Raw genomic sequence first — 25,267 nt, forward strand, 5'->3', positions numbered from 1 at the left:
TTCAAGGAGATTCAACAGCTGCATGCTATACTGTTACTGCATCAAAAATATGTTGCCTTTTGAATCACACTCTGGCTTCTTCAAGTTGGCAAAATATCACCATGACAAGTGCATCACATGTGTGAATTGGGTCAGTTTTCAATTTCAAATTCAAGAGTCGTACTCTTCTGCATTTTTCTAAGTAAGTGAAGACAGTCCACATAATCCAATGAGCAAAAGAATGTAGGTTCTTCAAGGTCATGCACTGAGACTCAGACCAAATGCTTTCTCAAGGTCTCAACACCTATGGGAGATTTTGGAGCAACGTACTAGGCAGCGCTCCCCATCATCATCACATCAGATGAAGGAGTATCATTTGTAAGAATGACGTTCATCCCTCCGGTAGAGTTCAAAGACTCGATAACAAGAATCACTGAAGCTGTTCTGCCAACTCATGGTGGCCCGAAACTTTACTAAAATACTTTACTAAAGATCAAACTTTATTGATACATTACCCAAAGTATAAATATATGTGCAAAAACCAATACTGCAGTTATCTTAAATGCAGATCATAGTAGGTGGTAGCAGATACAGTATGTTTGGAATATTAATAAAGTCTGTTTTATAGATTAGCATGTATGCATAGACTAGTATGTACACATAATTGATATAATGGATGCTACTGACCCGCCCATTTTCTCGCCTGTTCAGTTTCAGGTTTGTCTCCTAACTTCCAGTTGCTGTTGCTGGCTATAGTAAATACAAGTAAAAAGTAACCGTCCTGATTGGTTCACACAGCCTGCTGTACATTTCTTAAAGTTAGAAACACATGTCCACATATTTGAGGAGGTCATACAGCCTGACACAACCCCATCCACCACAGATATCAGATTTAAAAGACAGTCTTTGGTGTTAAAGTTATGTTCGGCTTACAGCTAGCTCAGCTAGCTTAGTTTGTGTTGCTGTAGCTGTTTCTACGGTGAAAACTTTCAAGAGCCCTGATGCTAAAGTATCAATATAATGATGCAGATTATTTAGTTATTACCATTATTTGCATTCTTTACAAATGATCACTCAACCAGATCGTTTTTCTTACTTTATTGGTCTGTTATCCAGTTCATCCATATATAAATTAAAACATCCAACTATGTAATATAACATATATTCTATAGATAATATAAACTGGAATAAATAGCTTGTTACACAATAAAAAGCCCATGTCAAGCAGCATATATCAATGTATACAACTCTCCAATAATAGTTATAGTAGTAATATTAATATGATATCCTCATAGTGGTCATAAAATTTATTTTGGTGCTTTCTGTTAATTTGCCACCCATCTGTCTGTGAGACCCTTCATTTTTATGACACTGAATCACAGAAATAAAGTTTCCTATCTCTTTTTCAGATAGTGAGCCGTCATGAGCTGGGGCTGCCAAATCTTTCAGGGGGATTTAATCTCTTCCATCTTTCCTGTTTTTCCGGCTTTGGCTCCTCATAGCTGTTGTCACAGACTAGTTATTTCAGGCCTGGACCCTCCAATGTCAGGATTTTGTCTTGTAGACTCTTAGCATCTCAGGAGACATAATCACCAGAGATACTAATGTGATGACTGATCCTGTTTATGTTTGCTGCTCGTGTTTAAAGTCTGATGCAGTGATGGAATGAAGCTTCATTAAAACCTTCCCAGCACTTTTTCTTCTCTTTTTGAAGTTGCTCATGAACTTCACGCATTGCTAACATCCCCTGGCCACACCCAGAGCATATAAAACAAATATCCTTGAGGCACACTGTATGTTAGCTTTGAGCATTATTATACACAGCGGGTCTCCAAGTGAGATCATAGCATCAGGCGATCAATGAATTATGAGGAGACAGCCGGGACTCCTGGTACTGCTTACGTTGAGTCACCCTCGAGGATTTTGGAAAGGGATACAGAGTGAGTTGGTTTGCTGGCTTAGCCCAGCGGGCCTTGTGATCGTCCAGTCACATGTCTCCCATTCTGTGCCTGGAATTGAAGGATCCAGTCCTGCAGAGACAGGGGGGAGAGAAAGAGACAGAAAGAGGGAGGGAGAACAAAACTTTTGTTCGACGTGTATTTATGTGGAATCCAGCTCGCAGAATGTGCACAGATGCAACTTGTAGTTATGAAACACAGCCATAAATATGTATGTTAACAGATTCATCATGTTTGAAATAATCAGCAACTCCTCACATGTAGAGATTCATGTGACCACCTGGATTAAATTCAACATGCATGACTGTACACACACACACACACACACACACACACACACACACACACACACACACACTCATTCTTTATCCTGTCTTTTTACTGTATGTATGCTGCTGTGGTCCGTCGGGCCCTCAAAGCTCGGAGGGTGTCATATGTGCACACTGGGAGATGTAACACTGATGCTTACAACTGCATTTTTGTTCACATGAGAGTTTAGCTGGCTAACTCTAACTGTTGCTCCTCAGCTTAATGCTACTACTGCTGCTTCTGTTTTTGATTAATATTTTATGTGGAAACTAAGAACTACCTGAATTATCTCAGTTTGCTTAGCTATTTATTATCGTTAATGCATGGCACAATTGCAAACCTGACCTCATTTATTTTCATTATGTAAGACAACAGTGAGAGGATTATTAAAACAATCAAGTCCATTTCTGGGATAATTTACATGAAATGGTAATGAAACACAAATAAATAAGCCATCTTTTCTTTCCTTTTTTTCAGAGCACCATGAATATGACACACAGAGCAACCCTGAAGTCCACAGTAAGTAGACTGATTTAAATTATCATCAAGAATGTTTAGGTATAGAGAAAAATATCTCTTAATTATTAAATATGACATTCTGTGACCTGAATAGGAATCTCAGCTGTAATGTTAACATTTTAATCATACTTTGTCACATACTTATAGGTCTTTTGCTGAAAACTGTGCGCCCATAGTTTTAGAAAAAAGAATGTTTCCCTATATACAGCATTTAGATATTAGATAAGAACATTTTGTTAGTTGTGTTGGCACAAACCTTTAGTGTCTAGGAGTCTGCATAGGAGAGTCTGACTTTATGTCATCTTTTCTCATAACTGTAAGATATGGAATTCATAATTATAAGGTTTTTTCTTCCTTTGGTGCAAACAATGTGCTTTTGAGGTAAAGTAGCCTAAAATAAATAATAAAACTGGTGTGTACTGCTATTCCATGAAGTTTATCATCAGCTATTATAGAGAGACAATACTAAGAATTCATTTTCTGCTATCCACAGAGCCCTAAAGTATGCTTCCACACTCATCATCCTGCACGCATACCATTTGTGCAAAAATTTTTCAGAAAGATGGATTCCTTTTCTGTGAGTCTGTGTGGTCTGGGCTGGATTATCAACCAGGCAAAGCTTTGGGGCCCTAAAAGCCGCCAGATACATCTTATGTTAGCTGGTTTGTTGTAATTTGATTAAATGCAAAGTTGTTTGGGAATATGCACCACCTTATGAACTGAAAGGATAAAGACCTGGTCCTACATTGTTACCTGTTTTGTTTACTGTAACTATCTTAATAAGGCTGTCTACTAGGTGCACATATATTCTTGAATTAATTTGTGTTTAACCAGATTACCACTAACTAAGGTCAGCAGGGGCCCATAATTAATGCTTTGCTTTTCGGCCTCTAAATAAATTAATCCAGCCATGTGTGTGGTCATCCTCAAAGTTATCTTACCATGAATGGTCTTTTATGATAAATCAGGGTCATTTGAAATTAAATTTCAACATTTCATATCATCATTAATAAACTACATTATATTAAATCACATTATTAAAATGAACCCGTTAGACTCTGTAGCTTTGGGTGTCTCATGCAGTGGTTTCAGTGGTTTGGGAAAAAGTTCTGGTTTAACTGGTGCAGTTAGTGGTCATCTAGCTTTCATTCCCACTGGAATATGGTGAGTACAAGAGCAGAGCCAGGGAAGTTTTAGTCATAGAGAATCACCAAGCTCTTAGTATACTTTGTTAATATTATTACTATTATTATCATTAGAGCTGGTGTATATCTGAATGTTCTCTCTGGAGATTATTTATATGGCAAATTTCCATAAAATGAAGTAATGCTGGAAATTACAAAGTGTTTCAATAACTGTGTATGACCCTTATGTGTTGTGTTGTTATTCTGCATAAACTGTCAAATTCATCACTTTATCTGTTGATCTGAACAGCTCATTCTTGAACTTTTGCGTCTCTGTAGCTTTTCTTTTTCCCAGTCTCTCCCTCCCCTCTCTCTCTCTCTCTCTCTCTCTCTCTTTCTCTTTCTATTACGTAGAAATGCAACTCACTCATAAACGCTCTCCTAAAGAGCAGCTGAAAACACACAATGTTCCTGCTCATGCCTTCCTGTGCTGTACTTGCTCTGCCAGGTGGAAATAAATTTGATTGCTGCAAGATGTACAGTGCACTATGGGGAAACGTCAGATGAATCTGCTTTCAGAAATTATACTCTATTTATTGTACAGTATGTTCTCATTCAGTAAAAAGCCATAGTATAACACCAACATGTCTGCCTTCTTTATCAGCAGATGGATATGAGGAGCACAGTATCGATGCCACAGAGTCACAACACTACAAAGGGGTACGAAAAATCATTTTTAAATCATTTTCATTTACAGTAAGTAGTACATGTGATTCTTTCCCATGCTTGTGTTTTCCTATTATACTTAATCTTTGGGGTTTTTTTGCATCTTGCAGCTATTTTTAGGTGCCAAAGTTTTAGTGAGTTTGCAGGAAGCAGAAAGCATTCTTCTAAAATGCATCATAAAATAAGAAGCAGATATCAATCTGTGTTCAGACAGCAGAACATTAGTGGCTCTGTTTTTTTTCACTGCTAATTCATGTTGAGACCACGACACGTGGAAACCTGAAAACAATACTTGATTCACTTCAGTTTTGTTGATTTGTTGCCCACGCTCGACATGTTTCCTGTTTCTTGATTAAGAGATGTTTTGGTCAGGGAAATCATAAGCTCATCTGTAGTACTTCCATTGAAGTTCAAATCAGCATTTGTTCATGCATGTTCTGTGAAACAAGCTAGTGTTTGCAAGGCTCTGCTGTGGTCAGCACTGATCTTTGTCATGTTGACGGGTCCTTCCTCTGTTGAAAAGCAGAGGCGTTATCTACGTGATCTTGGCCAGCCCTCATGAACAACTGGAATTCCTTTGACAGCTGGTGACGACTAAGGTTAGGCACGGTCGAACCGGCACTCACCGCTGTGTGTTGTGGGTAAATACCAGGCTGTCATACATAATTGCACACATAAAAAAAGTCAGAGTAAAGTTGAAAGACCCTCTAGTTCCATTCCTGAGAGGGCACTGAGTCCACTGGAATTTATCATAAAACCCAGGCTACTATTGTTTATACCACAGTCTCTGTGTAATTTAGGAGCTACGCTTTGTTTATTTTCAATCACTGCAGCAACTGGTGAAGGGGGGAAAATGTTGACTGGACTTCTGGGCTCTGCTGGATCTCTTAACGCTTTCTTTTTATTTCCAATGTGACTACTGATTAAGGTTTTGTTTACATTCTCTATGACTGAGGCGTTTGATGCGTGTTACAAAAAGACAGACTACAAGAAGGCCAAGAGGTTCTTCCTGCACCCCCTGTTTGATTCACATTTAGATAGAGTGCCCTCTACTGTTCACATAGTGTAGTACCCCTTGAGACACCTCATAGATCTATGTAGGGAAACTTTCCTGAAGTTTTTGCCCACTCAGAGAAGTTGAAATGGAGCTGCTGGGATTCAGGATCTTGCTCAAGGATTCTTGGGTCAGGTGCATGCTCTGATGACACAGGACCTGTGCATGAATCTTAGAATTAAGTATCTTTTTTCCCTAGCTACAGAGCCGCAGAAACAGCTTGATGCATAAAAACACTAATTGCTTGTTTAATGACTCTCATATTGGTTCTTCCACATTCTGCTTAGTTTATGGTAATCGCCTGTCACACTATAAAGACAATTGTGTTCTATTATTAGAGGTAATTTGCAGTGTTAAGAACTTCCTATTTTGTCCTTTTTCTATTATGGCTCTGTTTTTTTACTTAAAAGACAAATTATCACAAACAAACAGGGACATAACAAGGGAGGAATGGGGGTGAGGTACATAAAGAACAACTGATGTGATAATACCACAAGGGTTGGTGTGTTTCCAAATTCCTAACCATGTCCCCCAAGTGGCTAACGAGGCCAAAACCATGCTTTTTGTGATTTCTGTCATTCTTATATTATTATAATGTCTGATGTCTATGTTAAACATCGTCAAAGTTTCAAAACATGAGGTGAACACATGTAAAAAAGTCAAAAGCCAGGGTTTCAGCCTGCCCTAAACGCTCTGTTTTGCAAAGTTACCCTTAATTCCCCATCAAACTGACATCAGCTCATTACCACATCCCCACAAATGGCCGTTCGTTCCATAATCTGTGTTGCTAAAGTTGTTCCATGGGTTGTTCGCATTGTCCACTCTCATATTTCATATCGTATTTGGGCTCAAACATGTATGATGTATTTGAGACGTTTCCATTTTAAGTAAAGAACAAGAAAAAGAAGTGGAATCTGAGGAGGAAGTGGCTTCCAGGAGCTAACCAATCAGAACAGAGTGGGCTCATCAGGAGGGAGGGCCTTAAAGAGACAGGAGCTAAAACAGCCCGTTTCAGACAGTGATTGAACTGTGGGGCTGCATAGAGAATCAGTATAAGATAAATAAGGAATTTTTGAACTGTGAATCGTGCAAAAATATTCCAGTAAAGGGCCAGAATAAACATATAGACCTGGAAATGTGCCTGATATGTCCCCTTTAACAGATTGTGATAGTCCTCCAACCAATTACTTATTGCAAAGCAGGATGGTTTGCAGTCTTTGCAGTTTATCAAGATTATTCTTTTGCCGAGAGACATCTCAGCATGAAAAGACATTTGTAGGAAATGAGTTTCAAATTTCTGGTCCAGCAGACATACTACAGCAAAACAGAAACTGGCATATAAGATCTCATCAAAATTTTATACTGAATTAGCTTATATCTTACACATTTACTGAACTTAAACACCAATTTATATTTTCCCAGTCTGTAGTCCTGTTCCCATGGAAGCTGGGTGGAGCAGTAGGCATTGGGTGCTGCACAGGTTAATGATCAATACATGGACATGCTCTGAGCAGGAGGCAGTGGCAATAGCATCCCTGAGTTTCCTCTTAAACATTGTTGGTAATTGTACATAAGAAAAGAAGAATCAGTCAGACCAAATTTTTGTTTAATTTGTTCAAAAGTTAGCATACATACAAGAACTTCTTCAGAGCTAAAAACTTCATCTCCTCTGTTCAGGTCGACACAGTATTTACCTTATCTTAATCACTTTTCTTACCCCTTTACTCCTTCTTTTCTGTTGGTGATGGTGTTTCCTTTTCTGCTCTTCAAAGATGAAAAAGACCAAAAGGCGGCTAACTGTCGATCCCTTTGATTTGGATCTGGACTACTCCATCGAATCAAGAGGACAATCCAATCAGGTAGAAGCTGGACAACCACACAGAACCAGCTTTTCCTAGAACCAAACCAATCTGCATGCCTTCATAAAAGGAGCTGTCTGTCTGCATCTCCTTCAGCTTGTTTCTGTTTTCAGTCTTTGGTTTGGCAAGATATTTTAGTGCTGAGCACAGCCATTATTCATTCATTCATTCTTCTTCTATCTGGCCACAATACAGTCATTGTGTACATCTAGATGTTGACGCTTGTGTGCACAGACAGTAGTACATCCGTCAGCTTATTAATAGGATAATCAGACAATATTTCACTGAAGTGGCACGAAAGCAAGTCACGATGGATGTGTCACATTGGCAATAAATTATTAAGTTAATATTGTGAGTTATATTATGAAAACAAATTTGATTACAGCTGCAACAATTAGTTGATGAATCCATTGGCACAAAAAATAATCAGCAGCTATTTTGATAATCAAATAATCATCATTTTTTAAGCAAAAAATGCCACATATTTGTTGGTTGCAGCCTCTAAAACATAGGGATTTGAAGCTTTTCTGTCATACATGATGGTGAATTGAATTTCTTTGGATTTTGGACTGTTGATCAAACGAAACAAGACATTTTAAGTTGTCATCATGGGCTCTAAGAAATTCTAAATGGCATTTTTCTATGTCTGACATTTTATAGACAAAACGAATCATCAATGAACTGAGGAAATAAATGGGTTGATTAATTGATAATGATAATGTGTGCCACCATAAATGATTTTACTGTGACTGACAACTTCATCTACTCTGCTAACCATGTAAACACATAATCAGTTTCTCTTGTAATTTAAAAGTTGTAGCTTGGAATAAACGTTAAGCAACTGTAAATTTGCAAATTCTCAAATTATTGTGAATAATTTAACTTCTGATATACTGTTATATACTGTATATTTACTGTATGTTAAGTTTCTAGCTAGCCTGAGGTAGCATGAGTTGCTAATGTGAGCAGTTTAATTGAGAGATGAAGTCATGATGTCATTTCCTGTCTAGCCTCTGTTCCACCAGCTCCTGTAACTCAGTGCAGTCTCTGATTCATCGTTTCTTTCATCATCTGGCTTTCTGAAATAATGAAGCATGTTCCTGGAGTTATTCCATATTCTAAAACAAACTGGCTCCACTACAGCACTCGCTATCAGAAGTAGAAATCTTTGTGATTTGTGATTACTTTGTGAGCACAGAAAGATACAGCTCCCATAAAAATTTACCAAAGCAGATACTTTCATCATCATGTGCATAATATTTTGAATGAGGTTTTCTTACTTTTGGAGCTGAACACAGAAGTTACTGCTTCTCTTCAGCTCTCTGTAGCACTAACCTCTCTCCGTCTCACTCTTAGGCCCCAGGCTCCAACGACATCACGGTCACGGACGTAGCTGTGAGGGAGTCGATGCTTGCTGAGGCTGACATGGCCTTTGTTTTCCAACAGATTTTGGAGGAGCAATGCAAAAGTATGGAGTTCAATACGGATGTTGGACTTGACCTCAGCCGGAGGATGGACCTTGGATTGACTCCACAACAAGGTAAAGAAAGGACAAAACACATCTCAGATCTTCTGTGTGGTTCCAACAATCTCTACTAAAGTACACGGAGATGAAAATTTGGAGGTACAGTCTGTACACAAAAGGAGTCTAGTAGAGCCACTACACTGAGTCACATGTGACAGAAGCCAGTATGGGTTGATGCTGATGCTCATATTGGATTTTTTAACATTTTGCTCAGAGTGAAAAACAAAAACTCTACACATTTGCTTTGTATTATTATTAATATTATTCATGCAATGTGAGCTAACTATTGTTAATAAAGCTAATAGGACTTGATGTTTCAATCCCTGTGGTACATCGGCACTCTTGATGTTGGCAGAGGGATTGGAGTGATGGGAGGGAGAGTAGGTACGTCATTAGGTCAACAGGTGGGCGCCCTCCTTCTTTGACGTTTCATTGATAAGCCCATGACATCTCTAGAGGGCTCAAGGGTGATACCTGACATCCCAGGTACACCCCCCTCAGTGCCATACCCTCCTATCTTCATCTTGCAGCCCAGTTGTTGTCTTTCCTTTTAATTGAAAGCCAACTGCTGCTTTTTTCTGCTGCATTTGAAAAGGAAGTGATTGCTTGCTGGAGGGAACGACCCCTCACCCCCATTTTCTTCAATAAACTGATCAAAGATGTAGTAACGAATCCCCTGCATCCCATTTCTACAGGGAAAATCTTGATCTTCTAGCTGTTCTGGGCAGCTTCAATTACCAGTTCAGAATATTTGGTCTTTTTCCCCTCATAAACTTCTCATGGTACTGTCAATTCCACAACATATGCCAGCTTGGCTGTTGTGGACCACAAGACCATGTCTGGCTGGACTGTTGTAGCCACAATGTCTGGGAGAAATACAATCCAATATTCTATTAATATTTGATTGGTCTGAGTCAGATGTGGTTTTAAAAATTTTGTTTTCGTTTATTATACTTTATGGCATATCTTTGGTTAAGACCGGAAATAAAATACAACTAATTATTTTCAATGATACCTTTTTTGCAGCCATGAGGATGAGTTATGCCTCTACTGAGAAAAAAGTCAAAAACTATTCCTCAGTTTATTTATCATACAATTTTTTCTAGATGACCTTGCGTACCCGGACAACCGAACGATCCCATCTCGCTCCATCTCCCGACTCAGCTACTCCTCATGTGGCAGTGGAAGTGCTGGTGGCCCCCGAGGCAGCAGCATCTATCTGCCCGGCCCTGATTACTCCGAGGAAGAGGACATCCACAGCCAACCCTACCTGTTCTACCAGTCTCATCCTGGTCCCTGCAGCCACACATCCCAGGAGAGCCTGAGCTCAGCAAACCCTCCACCACAGGTTTTATTAATATCTCTCAATCATTATATGAAATCCTTATTATATTTCATTCATTTGGCAGATGCTTTGGGACACTAATAAATCCAGGTTTCATGTTTTCTTTTTGATTGAATTTGACATTAAAAATTAGAACTGTGATGGTTATTGTAAACAGTGTTCTGACTTCTTACATAATCAGTTCCCATCTCTGCAAAGATATTGTGTCTGATATTAATCAATTTTACTAATGTGCATACAACTCATTGCTTTTAATGATGGTTTATAAAAGTTTAATGTGCAGGATTATTTTTCCCTTGGCGTAGTTTAAAAGTCAAGACCAAGAGACACTGAAATCAAGGAACCCAATTCATTTTTTATATGTCTAGTTTGTAGGGGAACAAAGGAACTAAACATATAATGATCTTGAGACATTTTGAAATATTACCATCACAATAGCAGTATTAAACTTGAAAGTTGTAAAGTCCCCGTAGCCTCAAAAATTCGTTTCATTAATGTGGGGGATAAAGGATAAGACAATAAACAATACTGTTAAAATTATAAACTTGATCTTGATCTGTTTGGGTTTCATGAGCGAGGAATAATTTGGCACAAAACTCTGACTGATATGATCTGTACAACCATTAATATAACAAAATGTTGTTTATTTGGTTCGGAGTCACATTTTTCAAAGCAAACAGCTAACAATATGACTTTTCCTTTTGATATCCGAGGCCAATGCTGGGAATGAAACACACACACACGCACACATCCATCCACACACGAGTTCATCAAACTGACACGTTGAGTGATGTAGGGGCGACAGCTGCTAGATCAGAGGGAGATAACATACATCACATCAGTGTCTATTTATGTGTTAGTGTAAAACTCAGTCCCTGGAAAGGATCACAACAACTGTTGCTGATCTGTTGATGAGGAGCAAATAATAAACAGACTTTGTTTACCATTAGTTTGACTGACTTTGAGTGAGCTGCTTCTCTTCCTGTTTTCAGAAATACTCATGTGTCCTAATATGTCCTCCAGTTTTGAGTCCACGTGTCTTTCAGTTGATTATTCGAAGTTGAATATTTTATGTTTAATTATTGAGGTATAACTGGGACTATCCGAATCAAAAACTCCCCTTGTTGTCTTTAAAGATAAGGAATATCAAAACAAAGGAAGTGATTAAGGTCAGCGGTGGAAGGCAGCCATGACCAAAACAGGGTCGGTGTTATCAGTCCCCCCCTGGCCTTATGCTGATTTACACCTTTGATATTTCATGTCATGGTAAATTGGTCTTGTAGCTGGGCAATACAAACAAGATACAGAAGAAAACAAACAGCCTGGACATGTGCCTGTGAGACATCAAAAACAGCCGTGACATTTCTCATTGGCTGCGACATCCAAGCTTACTTCATGCTGGCTCGATTCTGATTTGGAACACGTTCAAGATGACAACTGAGCTTGAAAGTAAAGTGACGTACATGCAGTTGGATAATGTTTATCGAACAAAACATCAGGATGAGTCGAAAACAAGCACAGACTCTGGACAGAGCACATGTGGGGCAAAAATGGCGTAGATCGAAGTTCTAGTATGTTTACTTGTTTAATATACACACAAGTGACAAATTAAAGGGAAAATGTGAAGAAATGAGCAGATAGACATAACAAATGTGCATTCTTCCACACAGGGATCAAGTGCTCACTTAATGTTTTGATAAAAAGGATGTGAATCATATTGTTGGTCATTAACCCAATTGAACACCTGCAGGAAGATTTTGATGTCAAGCTAATAACCAACCACTAACCAAATCAAATACACGTAGCCAAGAATATATCAAACAGTTATTTATAGTCATTTTAAAGCCCATAAAAGCATTCAAATCAAGTATTTCTGTATATACCATTAAATGTTCATGACTAAATAAGCAACAGTAAAAGCCAAACACTCGAGAAAAGAAACATCTAGTAGTGCACACTCAGAAACTCGGCTAATCTGCTACTTCAGGACAGTGACCTTGCTACATGAGCAGACAACTCCAAACGGCCATCACATTTTGACTGAAATATTGCTAATCTGATCTTTACAAAACAGACACACTGTAGGATGCTCCCTTAAAATATTCTTATGTGTAACATATTAGATGGAGTAAAAAAGTATAACTTTTCACATCCCAACTGGCTCTTCATCAGGTGCAAAGGCAAGGTGCTTATCATGGATTAAACTATCATAGTGCACCGACTCAGTGAGCACCACTCACAAAGGTACAATTTAAGGTACTTGTACTTTATACTTCCACTCCTCTACATTTTTTTGACAGCTTTAGTTACCTTTCAGATGAAGATTTGACACAATGGATGATATAACAAGTTTTTAAAATAAAACACATTGTTAAAGATGAAACCAGTGGTTTCCAACCTTTTTGGCTTTTGACGTCTTACAAAAAGCAGTGTGTAGTCGGGGTCACATTTCACATGTCTATGAGTTGTTAACAGCTCCACCAAATAGTGATTTTTTCCCTCTAAACTTCTCACATGGTTTCATTTCAATAAATGTGGGAATCGTAGGAAGGGAGGTAAGATTTGGATATACTCTTGTAGGAAATGTTTTCTGAGAGGCACAATTCAGGGCAAGAAAATCTTTTTTAAATCAAAGATCTATTAGATGACTGTCTGCTTGACTTCCTGACTAGAATATGACTCTTTATGCTCTGAGGGGCAACTTGGGAAAAGTAAAATTACATTACGACTGTTTTCCAAGTGAACATTTCTTATATTTCACATTCGCCTGAAGAAAAACTGCATAGCATTATATCATTTTATTTCTTTTCTGTTTTTTTTTTAACTTTCAGGCAAGATTGACTCTGGACTGTTGTGGTCATTTCAGAGAAGAACCTCTCAATTATTATGAAATCAGATTTGGAGATGAGGTGATTTGGCTCAGAGCTCAGACTCTGATGAGAACATGTGAAAGTGCAGCATGAACTTTATCAAGTGCAAAATAAATTGAAGGCCATCTGTCTTTGAAAGACATATTTCGGTGCCAATTTGTCTTTTGATTTGTTCAGCATGAGTAAAATTGATATCATATGACATGCTGTTTCTTAGAGATTGAATCCACCAGTATTATGTAATCTGTGGACTATATGTCTTGTTTATTTGTCTTCCTCATCTTACAGTAGTCTGTCTCTCTGTCTGTCTTCAGATCACTGACTTGAACAGACGCATGTCAGCCATTGAGGCCCTCTTGAACCGATTAGAGCAGAAGGTCACCCCGACATCCGACCAGGTAAATCCATTTAAAAAACACATGTCAAGTCAAGTCAATTTTATTTATATAGCTCAGTATCACAAATTTGCCTCAAGGGACTTTATAATCTGTACAACATTCAACACCCTTTATCCTCAGACCCTCAATTCAGATAACATGTGTGTCAGATATCTGTTCAATCAGTCAATCAAACTTAATTTGAATAGCACCTTTCATACAGGTTAGTGCAATTCAAAGTGCTTCACAGATGACTGACATATTGATAATAAGACATAACAGATGTAGACAGTTAAACAATTTCAGACGAAGGCACACGAGAAATAAAAATGATCAAAATGTAATAATAAAACCAACCAAATTGATTTAAAAAAAGAATAAATGCTAGATGAAAGACAATGACAAATAAAATCAAGGAGAGGAAATGTTTTCCTAGAGTGTCATTGACCATCAGAGTCCACCAGCACATTAATGAGGCTTTGAGAGAGTTTCTTTGTTCGTGCCTGTGTTGCAGCTGAGCTAGCGGCTGTACTACAAGAGGCTCTCTGGTATGTGTTGTGTCTGCGGGGGAGTGTCAGTGCATAGCTGTAGCCCTGCTTTTTATCACACTTAATGTCACTGTTCACCAGGCCTGAATATAACAAAGTTATGAACAGGCCCGTGTGCTGTGTTTACTGCAGCAGAAGAGGAATAAATCTCTTTTTCATGTACAACGTTGTCTCTCCGTTGTAGCTTATAAGGCTTGCTAATGTAACACACAAACTTTTATTTGTTATTTTATTTATTTATACATACTGGCTATATGTTGGGGCTACATATGCTGCACAAAAACCATAAAGTCTGTGATGGTCTGCTCAATACTTTGTGTTTCTTTCCACTTGCTTCTGCTTCTAGTGATTAAGTTGGTGAAGAGTGAACAGTGATGTCAGCCTACACTTAAAAGCTGCACTAATCAATATATTTATATTAACACTGGATCAAATGACTGCTTGCACTGTGAAAGATGTCTCTCATAGTGACAAACTTGCAGAGACTTATGAACTGACTCCGCTGTTCCCCTCAGTATGGCCAGAAACACCTGTCTGCTAGATGCAAGTTTGTTAAAATGTTAGCCAAATCAACTTTATAATCATTAATAAACGCTCCCAGTGTAGCCATATAACGGTCAACAGTTCAATCTCATGAATGCACGTGGCCCTTCCTCTAACTTTCTGGTAAAGATTAACAGGATGTTTGTTAGTTTTTTATTTGTTTGTTTAGTTATTTAGGATATTTCCATCCTAATAATGAATTATTTATCTGCAGCTCATTGCTCAAGCATTCTGATAATGAAGAGGGGTACACAGTTACTGATATTCATCCTTGTCTCATCAACAGTCACGTCTCATGTGGGTTTGGTGTCTGTTTTTAATTGGGACGTGAGCTCTGAAATCCACACCAGTATCATCATGGTAATTAGTGGCTATTCAGTTTCAAATGAGAGCAATATTTGATAGAGTCATGATTTCCCTCTCTTGTGGCAAACCACAGCTTAAATCAATTTGCATTTAGCACATGTTCTGCCGGTTTTGTCAGAGTGCAGTCTGCACGCAACACGGGTCTGTGTTAATGACCATCTGATTAGTATAGTGACAGGATAATTATCATCATGCTTTCATGCATCTATCTACTGTATGATCTACTCTTCTTCCAAGTATGATAGCTCTTATTCAAGATCACAAAGATGTCAGTGGCATGGTGTGGAGAGGGGTCTATCCCAGCATGCATCGGGGAGAAAGCAGGGCAATACAGCTGGACAAATCAACAGTCTATCGAAATCGGTCACATATGGGCCGATTCGCTAAGCCCCGCCACCCTCAGTTACTTTTGCTATGTCTGTCAAGCCCTCTGTTCTTGCACTGCACATATGCAGTTTACAGTGCTAACAGTAGCAGATTTACCACCCAAAGAGTTTACTAATTTTTGAAACAATGAGTCTTCTTTCATTTCAAACAGAAATAAACAAAAGCAGGCTTCTCAGTTAGTCAATGAGCACCATTTTGACAGCTGGAACAAGCGGTTTTCTAACCGCTGTGGATGAAAAAACATTCTGTCTGCTGCACGATTAAAAAATTTTTTAATCCTTTTCCCAGGTTACGCCTCTGTTTCTAAATCAAAACAAAAATGGCAGCCTGCTGGCTATCCGAAGAGGGAACAGTCATCAGTATTTGCACTAATGTTAGCTACTTTAGCTAAATTGTGCTAACGGGGCAGGTATCATAATCAAGTAACATTAAACTTAACTATTATAAGTCTTCAAATCTTATTAACGGAGCAATAATTTCCAAAATGACCACCAGCACACTTACTCGAGGGCCCAAATTTAGCGATTGAGACCATAATGGCACGCTGAAAAAAATTATTGACTTTGTATCTCTAGAGAGAAGTTGACGCTTTTTGAATGTGAGTTAATTGGAGCCAGGCATTTTTTGCATTGACTTCAACCTCAAGCTGTGGTAGTTGCCACTTGCTACAGTCCCATGCACACTACTTCAGTATATGGAGAAAGTCCAAGCTTAATAGGTCCGTTGTGCCTAGTTATGGTTGCTATGATTGGACAATCATTGTTTCAGAGAAAGTTTAGCAATGAATTTGTGCTCTCTAGATTTCCAAGTATTTTTTTTGGACATTTCATGATTTTATTGGGTAGCAGACGGTAGAGACCTGACAGGATATGAGGGGAAAGAGAGAGATGGGGATTGGTAATTGGAAAGGTCCCCACACGGAAAAAACGAGGATGTTGCGATTACAATGACAGCTTCCTTGGCTACAAAAGTGCCTCATTGCCTATTTGTACTTGGACTATGGACCCAAAGGAAACCCACAAAAACACAATCAGTGCTGAATTTCTGAGGCGCTATGTGATCTGCTTTTACCTAAGCAAAACATTTAAATCTCTCTAATAATTCCCATCAGGTTGACTGTCAAGTAATTACGTTATTTATAAACTTTCACTGATGGCATAGTTCATTTCTCTCAGCCACATGTTCTCCACTCTGTTCTTACAGACCAACAAGGCTCTTCAGACGCCAAACAGCACCTCTCCTCTTCCTCAGTGGGAGGAAGTGGACCTAGAGGAGCAGCAACTAAGACAGAAGCTGCATGAGATGACAGACAACATCAGCGACCACAGCCTCTCTGATGAGGAGGACTCCAACAGGCCAGAAAAATCCCAAGAGATCCCAGTATGGAGGAGCCCAGAGAGAGAAGCCAAGGCTACCAGGATCCCTTCCAGACCCACATCCAGAACAAGCATCGTCCTCTCCAGACTCGAGGAAAAGCAGCCTGAGCTGACTGACTCTCTGAAGGTAGAGATATGAATAAGCTACACATCAGCAGACGAACAAATCTATATTGACACACAAGCATTCATACTTGGATCAACACTTCATTTTATGCCAGAAAGTTAATCAGAAACTTACACACTGCACATATGGCCTTTTGTACATTTTGTACTGTTAAAATACCCCGGCTGATGAAATTCCATACCATCTCTCTGCTACAATCCAGTTCAAGCACATACTGTAGTCATAAATCAAGTTACTGAACCTTGTTGTTTACATTTCCTCTGTAACCATCGCTTCCAGATTGTTTGAAGCAGGGAATGGATTAGGAAAATTGCTCTGTCTTAGCTGCTGTGGTAGGTTGTCTGATTTGTTTTTACTGGAATTTTTTCCTCTAAAGTAACAAATCTACAATGCCTTAGTGAGTAATGGTAGTTTTCCTTTTTACACCACTTAACAGTACATCTGTGCAAACAACACACCCCATTTTTATATAAAACTGTAAGGATTTAAAGTATTATGTAACACCGGCTGAAAACACACTGCTAAATTTCTACTCATACACTCCTGTGAACTTCTAAACTGATAAGGTACAGACTTGTGAAGCTGATGTTTTTCTTTGGCCGTCTGACTGTCTTGTTCTTGTTTCAGACCTTTTGATCTCCCAGAAGCCCTTGTTTTCTGTTCTGCTCTTCTTCTTCTTTTTTTTTTCCTTTGCTGGCTAAAGTAAACTATGAAGGACAACTTGCCACTACAGGATATGCAGCTTATGGAAGCGTTACTCTTGCTGTTCAAATAACAAATATCACTTTTTTTTTTTAATGTGTCAGGTTAAGTAATATTATACAGCTACTAAGATCAATGTTTTCATATTATTGGCTTAAATCATTAACCCTTACATACTTACATTTGAGAGCAGTAAAAACACCCTAAACACCTTTTTTCAGGCTGAAATGTTATGACTTCAGAGCAAAAGTGAGAATATTACAACTTTTTCTATTTTTGTGCACATTTTTATATAATTATTAGTATTATATTATTATATTATTAGCAGTATTATATACATAGAGTGTTTTGTTTTGGGTAAATTCATTAAAATCATTATGGATGTTATGTTCCATTCTCCTTCCAGATAAGATTGCCGTTGGGATGTTCACAAACTATAAGGTCAACAAGATAAATTATCATTGCCTTTCAAAATGACCCATAAGCATTTTCTTATCTTTCACCCTTAAAGGATAAGGCCAGCAATTTACTATGGTTTTTCTTACTGTCAACAAATCTCATGTGCAGAGCCAAATCAACAATGAACTCATCCTACTTACAAGTCTTATGTGTTTATCCAAAGTCGGATATATCTTATCTAACAAACTTCCGAGCCCATCTCTTGAAGAAACATGTCACCCAGTGCAGCGGTGTAGCTCATTGATGTGTTTTGAATAGTTTTTGGACAAAAACAGAGGTCTACGGCACAGAAGAATAAGATCTATCAGACCCAAATTCCACTGTAAGAGGTTATGAGGTGCTATAACAATGTCGTGCTACTTCCACCTTTTGCTTCTGAGAGAGGAGAGTCATTATTTACACAACCACAAGAGGACACATGTCAGTAAATTTAAACATAGGTTGTTTTAAGAGTTTGAACAAACGAGCGATACTGTCATAATTCTGGTGAGAACAGTCTCTGTCTAGCAGTGTATAGACATAGATCAAAATTTTCTTCTCAGTCAAATGTTGTAAATGCCGAACACAAGAAGCTTCAAAGACTTTACTGCAGGAAACACACAAATTGCTCCAAGCTTTGCATTCCGCTGTGGGCTACTTTAAAAACTGTTTTCCTTGCTGTTTATTATATGAGTGTTTCATTGTGTTTACTTTTCAAGGTTTCAAGGGAAATCATCATCTTTTCTTTCCAGTAAACACTTGAAAAACATATTACACTCAAATAAATGACTTTGAGTTTAATACAGTATGATATTCTGCGTTAAAATAAATGTTTGATCATATTTTTTATGTGAGATACCAGTAAACACAGAGTTTCCTCTCTGACCTCAACATTACTTTTACAGACAAACCATTCAACAGAAAGCTTGGAGAGAAAGTGGCGCCCCCTGGAGGAGGGATCAAAGGCAAGCTTCAAAGGCTCAACAGCCTTACTGGTTGAGCTGGAGGACAAGGTAGCCCAAGCAGCTGCTGAGGTCCAGAGCGCCCAGAGTGAGGTGAGGCAAAACCAGGGGCTGAGTTAAGATCAGTTGGCATAATAGTTTTATTCTATAAAGACAAAAATGGTACAAGTATGTGGAGCCACTTCTTTCTTTTTATCCCAAGGTCTCTTACATAGAGGACAGGATTGCTGCTCTGAACGCTGCTGGTATGCCAACGGATAAAAAGAAAAAGGTAAAGACATCAATCTAAAAAGCCGCATTCAGACGGGATGAACATTACAGGGGAAAGAGGGGAATTAAATATTCACTGGGCTCCTCAGTAATTTAATTCATCATTCCAGACATGATTTCCACTGATGGGAAAATGACAGGATATGGTTTGTAATAGACATGGATATTCATCAGGACGAAGCCAAATGAGTAAGCCAAAAGCCTCCCCAGTGGAGCGTGGGAGAGGTGAAATGAGGCAAAGATACTGAGTGAGGTGAAGAGTCAAAACTCCCTCTCTGAGTCATCCCTCAGTCAAATGTTAACACAGAGACATTTGTTTTATATATATTTTTTATTTAACCTTTATTTAAAGCAGCTGTACCATCTATCATGTGACTATGTGTTTTTGTGTGCGTCAGAGGCGATGCAACTTTACTGTTTTAGTTCACTCTCAGCGCTAGCGTCGTTTTCGGCAGCAACAGGCAGCTGTTATCAGAGAAAAAGCTCTAAAACCTCCTGTACACTACCTGCTCAGCATCAAATGGCAAACAGACACAGTTAGCTGTAGACTAGCTGGTGAACATTGTGGAGCATTTATCAGCTAAAGACCCTGATATTTCCCTCATGAGTTGATAGAGAGCAAAAACAGCTAAAAGAGAGCGAATATTGGACTTACATTCACCAGGTGGACACAAACACGACTCCAAATAAATGATAATGTTGCTCCGTAACTGCTGGAAATAAACAACTGTTCGCTAACAGGTTCATATCAACGTAAAAGGTGATGTGTCAGTGTGGCCAAAAAAAATCAGTTAATGCAGGTTTAACCAGGTAAATCCCATTGAGGTCGGAAACATATTAATAACTAGGATTGGGTGTCGTTTGGGTTTTTCCCAATACCAGTGCTAAAACGATACTTTTAAAATAGTACTGGTGCCTAAATGATGCCTGAACAGATACTTAATAATAATACTAATAATGATAATAATAATAAAGCACAAACATTAAAGAACAGGTACAAAGTAAAGGTACATTTGAACTTTAAATTGAACAATATATTAACTCTTAACAGTATACTTAAATATATAAATATAAAACACTATTAACAAGCTTAAATAACAGATCTACATAATAAATAAATTATAAATAAAACCTGATCCAACCACAATAATTTAACACTAAATAACAGTTGCAGTGCTAAAAACAGCAAAATACATTTTGAGTTGGTATTCTTGGTATTCTACAAACTCCAGCTTCAAACTTCAGATATTCTTTTGTAGAAATGTTTTCATATTTGCCTTCTTCAAAATATGACACCTCTGCTGACTAATTGCATGTCCTGCATATACAAACCTGAGGAAACGCTGCTGTGATCGTGGTCATCAGTGGTCTCCACATTGCAAGGGTCGGGATCAATAATTGTCTCCCCATCACTAGTCACAACACGCAGTTGAACGTGGTCCATCTCTCTACTTTGAAGTTTACTGCATGCATCGCCAGGTGCTTCATTTAAATTTTTTGTTCCCCCCTTTACACAGAATTATTTTCAAACATTTCTTGTACATCCTGGTGTTGGAATACTTTTGAGTGAAATACAGACACACCTTAGACCATTTAGCTTTAGGTATTTTAACTGTGTTTAAGGTAGCTACTGGCTAACGGCAGGCTACCTGCTGCCATCCAAGCAAGCGTAATGTTAGTGGGTGAAGGCGCGTGCGGTGATGCTTCAGTTGCCTGTAACGTCTGTTTCGGAGCACCAGAGGGTGAATATTTCAGTCAACAAGCTCAGGCATTTAAGTGGCTCTGAAATAAGGGTACGAAATCTGCGTTGTGATTCGGTCCAGTAGGTACTGGTTGTATAGGAACCAGTACCATATTAGCTTAAGTCAGAGATTCAGAGTCAGAGATGTTTTGAATCATTATGAAAATCTTTCTTTATATAAACTACCTTTCATATAATATAATGTCAAACAAGTTATTTTTAGAGGCAGAGATTTAATCCTTCTGGAGGAGGATTGTGATTTGACTTGGTGGTCTTATATATGACTCGCAGCTCTGTGGCCCCTCCCTCTTAGATTGATATCAACCAGTTAGAAAAGCTTTGTCTCTTAAGCAGGTCTGCCTCTGATCAATTTTTCTACTTCTTAAGGTGCCAAGAAAAAGAGCTGATAGGCCATATATTTCCCACGTTCTCACTTTTTTCCTTTTTTTTTGCTTTTTGTTTCTTTCTCCCACTTTGTGCATCTTCCAGTCTGCAATACCGATCCAAGCAAGAAGACTCTCCCACAACTTTCCCACAAGTAAGAACCAACACTGCTGCCCTTGAGCGTGATCCCCAGGGCCTCCCGACTGACTCAAAACATCTTAACCTTGTTAAACTCAGAGAACATCATGATCTATTTTGTGCGCCGGGCTAAGTCAGATGAACACTGTGTCCTATTGTTGTATAAGCTTGATTTTCCCCGCAGGATATTAGATACTTAAATTCTCTACATGCAAAATTCCCAGAGGCGTAGTGTACTATATATAGTAGAAAATTTTGATGGTATTACACAACATTTTCAGGTTATTTTTAAAACTTAGGTGTTGGCCAACGAGAAGCTCTACTGTACCTTGCTTACTTTTCCAATCACTTTGTTATTAGTGTCCCTTATTTATAATTTCTAAACCTCCACTGGCACCAAATATGCTCCCAGCAGAGGAAATCCCAGTCTGACTTCATAACTGTACTACATTTTTAAAAGAGACAGTAGAATATGGATGTACAATGTCGTTTGCAGGCCAGATGGACAGGTTTGTGAGGAACTCCCTCTACAGGGGCTCCCTGACACAGAGGAACCCAGTGGCCAAGCCCAAGACCAGGGCAACCTGTGCGGTATGACCCCCCGCTCTGTGGTGCTGAGTGCAGCGAAGAGTCTATTTCCAATATTTTATAGCTATCATTAGGAGAAAAGCAACACCTACTTTGACAAAAAAAAAATTATAGCAAAGAAAATTAAAACATGCGAGGGGCAGTTGGTTTAGTGTTGATGATCTTAAAGGTGTTGAATGTTAAATTTAGAGGAATAGTTCGACATTTTGGGAAATGCTTGCTCAAGAGTGAGATGAGAAGATCGATATGAAGCTACAGCTAGCAGCCAGTTAGCTTAGCTTAGCATAGTTTAGCAAGGGGAAAACAGCTAGCCATGTTCCTAAACCTAACCAATGGCGCCATATTTCCCAAAATGTCAAACTCTTCCTTTGCGAACATGCTTTCTTTTCAAGTAGATCTATTGTTGGAAATGAACTCTTCATTTACTTGGAATACTGGGTTTTGACTTCTCTTACTGGTGGTTGGTTTCCAGTCAGGCTTGGTGGTGGTTTGAAATAGCTTCTTCTCTATCAATAATACTATAATATACACATGCTGTGCAGTTCTTGCATATATGAGAACAAATGCCCAATGTTCCATGCCATGTTTTTTAAAGTTTTTTTGTGGGAGAGGTAAGGACCAATTCTTTAGAGTATTTTTATTATTATTATGGTTTAAATTTTTATGCAAGCACCAAAACTACCCACATGTAGAAGGACTTATGTTTTGTTGTAATACCTTAATTTAAATAAATCAGTACATGAATCCTGCCAAGAAAACTGGGAACTATTACAGACTATTACTGTGTTACTGTGTTTACTATCTTAAATACACTAATATGTTTTCTACGTAGGATATAAAACTTCTGTGCTTGCATCACACAGCTCTACTTTAAGCTAATGGCAAAGATTTGAAAGGTAGCCATGCAATATACTTTTCAGGTGTATCTTGTTAAAAAAGAAGAAAACAACCAAACTATGAATGAGCCGCCTCTGAGTCTGTCTGTGCTGAGTAGTATTTTATGCAGTTATTCAATCTTATCAGACTGAGAGCCAAATGCAATAAGTAGATCTTGATCCAGTCCACAGTGAAAACAACTCCAGCAGCCCAAACCATAGCACGCTGTTCAATCAAGTTTGATCTTTAATTATCACTATTCACTTCAAATCCAATCTTCATAGAACTTTCTAACCTCTAGATGAACACTAATATGCTATTTTCAGCTGAAATGATCAGAAAAAAATGTTGAAACATGTTGATTTTCCCTTTAATGTGCTTTTAATATGTGAATGATTTCGATGATTTAACAACCTCCAACTCTCAATTGATGATTCATAAATGATCAGCAGTTCTATAAATTAAAGACTGTTTTAATTTCTGCTTTTATTCATTATTTTGTCTCAGATGCTATCAGTGATTTCTCAGCTTTCATAAATCTAATCGATGCATGGAATGATTCATCACCTAATTATGAATTAAACAGTGAATCATTGTCTTCCTGTCTGTCTCCCTCTCTTTGCAGAAACCAGTAATGACGCAGGGCTCATGAGGAGACTGAGCATCATATGACTGAGAAGTTTATTACAGTTTGTGATGAACTGGAATTCAGCTGGAATGGATTTAAGTCTCCTTAAAGAGTTTCCTTTTTACATTTCAGAGACTGTCAACTGGGGTGGGACTGCTTCAGTTTATATTTAAAAATGTGTCCTTGTGATATTGTGTCATTTTACTGAGTTACATCCACACCGTATTTATACTATGTGTGTGAGTTACACATGATATGCACTAACTTCACTATACCTGCATCTTAGGTTCAAAAGCTAAAGCTTCCAATTTGTCTTTTGCTGGTAGTTACACTGTCCAAAAACTATTCTAAAGCTGCAACTAATGGTTATGTTCATTATCAATTAATCTGTCAAAGATTTTCTCAATTAATCAATTAGTCCCTCGGTCTTTAAAATGTCAGTAAAAGGTGGAAAATGTCTGTCACAGTCTCCCAAACCCCTAGGCGATGTCCTTGTCTGGTCCCCACCGACAGTCCACAAGATCAGAAAGATCTTCAGTTTATTTTCACAGAAGACTAAAGAAACCAGAAAATATTTATATTTGAAGCTTGAAGCAAAAAAAATGACATTTTTCTTAAAAAATGATTCAAAACAATTATTTGATTATCAAAAAAATTGACTAATTGATTAATTTACAAATCATAGCAGATCCACAATGCAATGACAAACTACAGAACAGCTTGAAATAGTTTTACATTTTCAGAAACAATTTTTTATGCTTTGTGACTTTTAGTTAATGTCTTTATTAAGGATTTTTACTATCAATAGAAAACACGTTAAGGTACATGTAGTGTATATGTACTACGATGCATGAATCAAATAAATACAGAATATACACATCTACAGTATACACACACATATTATGGTACAACATCTAAAACATATTCATATTAGACTTGTAAAATCTTGTACATCTCTCAGTTATGTTGCAGATTAGAGCTTTAACAAAATACTACTTTTACTGCTCCTTCATAATCAATAGTTTTATATTGACTTCTTGCATCTCAGCATGAATAGAGAACAGCGGTATGCTCAAATTGCGACTGAAAATGTGACTCAAATTGGGACTTGGTTGATTCTTTAAATTTACATGTCTCTTTAATTTATTTTGCACGGAGAATTTTGCAAACAGAAATTGATTTTGACAACTTTTTGAGAGTCAGTGAAGGACATCATACATATTCGGTTACAGTGGTTGATAAAGGAATGCCAGATTTGTAATTTGAAAACAGTTTTCTGATTTTAACTTATTGTACGCAGGCAGATGCCAAACTAAAGGAAAAAAATAAATTAAAGAGTAGAGAAACACATCAACCGCAGATGCTTCCATTCAGGGTACAAAGAATCACTGAATGGTCTGATGAGAATAACAATGATATGAATCACATCTTGTGGCATTTGCAGTCCTTGAATTTGTAAGTAATATGTAGATTTCTTAAAGATTATTTTTGGTTTCATTGTTTGTTTGATGTAAAATCTTGGTCTGAGGTCTGTGCGTCGTTCCACAT

The 25,267-nt window shown here is 38.0% G+C and overlaps 1 protein-coding gene across 1 annotated transcript in view; it reads left to right on the plus strand.

The window, feature by feature from the left end:
- The window catches only part of mlphb (melanophilin b), a 39,154-nt gene extending 14,848 nt beyond the window's left edge, over positions 1-24,306 (plus strand). Inside the window, exons 4-15 of the mRNA XM_042426583.1 lie at positions 2,724-2,765; positions 4,554-4,609; positions 7,442-7,528; positions 8,885-9,068; positions 10,160-10,401; positions 13,583-13,666; positions 16,693-16,992; positions 19,038-19,187; positions 19,297-19,365; positions 21,595-21,643; positions 22,124-22,218; positions 23,717-24,306. Coding sequence (XP_042282517.1) covers positions 2,724-2,765; positions 4,554-4,609; positions 7,442-7,528; positions 8,885-9,068; positions 10,160-10,401; positions 13,583-13,666; positions 16,693-16,992; positions 19,038-19,187; positions 19,297-19,365; positions 21,595-21,643; positions 22,124-22,218; positions 23,717-23,743 — 1,385 coding nt within the window. The 3' untranslated portion in view covers positions 23,744-24,306. The remainder of the gene's footprint in view (positions 1-2,723; positions 2,766-4,553; positions 4,610-7,441; positions 7,529-8,884; positions 9,069-10,159; positions 10,402-13,582; positions 13,667-16,692; positions 16,993-19,037; positions 19,188-19,296; positions 19,366-21,594; positions 21,644-22,123; positions 22,219-23,716) is intronic.
- The last annotated feature ends 961 nt before the right edge of the window (positions 24,307-25,267 follow it).

This window comes from Thunnus maccoyii, chromosome 11 (genome assembly GCF_910596095.1).
Source record: "Thunnus maccoyii chromosome 11, fThuMac1.1, whole genome shotgun sequence".
Lineage (NCBI taxonomy): Eukaryota > Metazoa > Chordata > Actinopteri > Scombriformes > Scombridae > Thunnus > Thunnus maccoyii.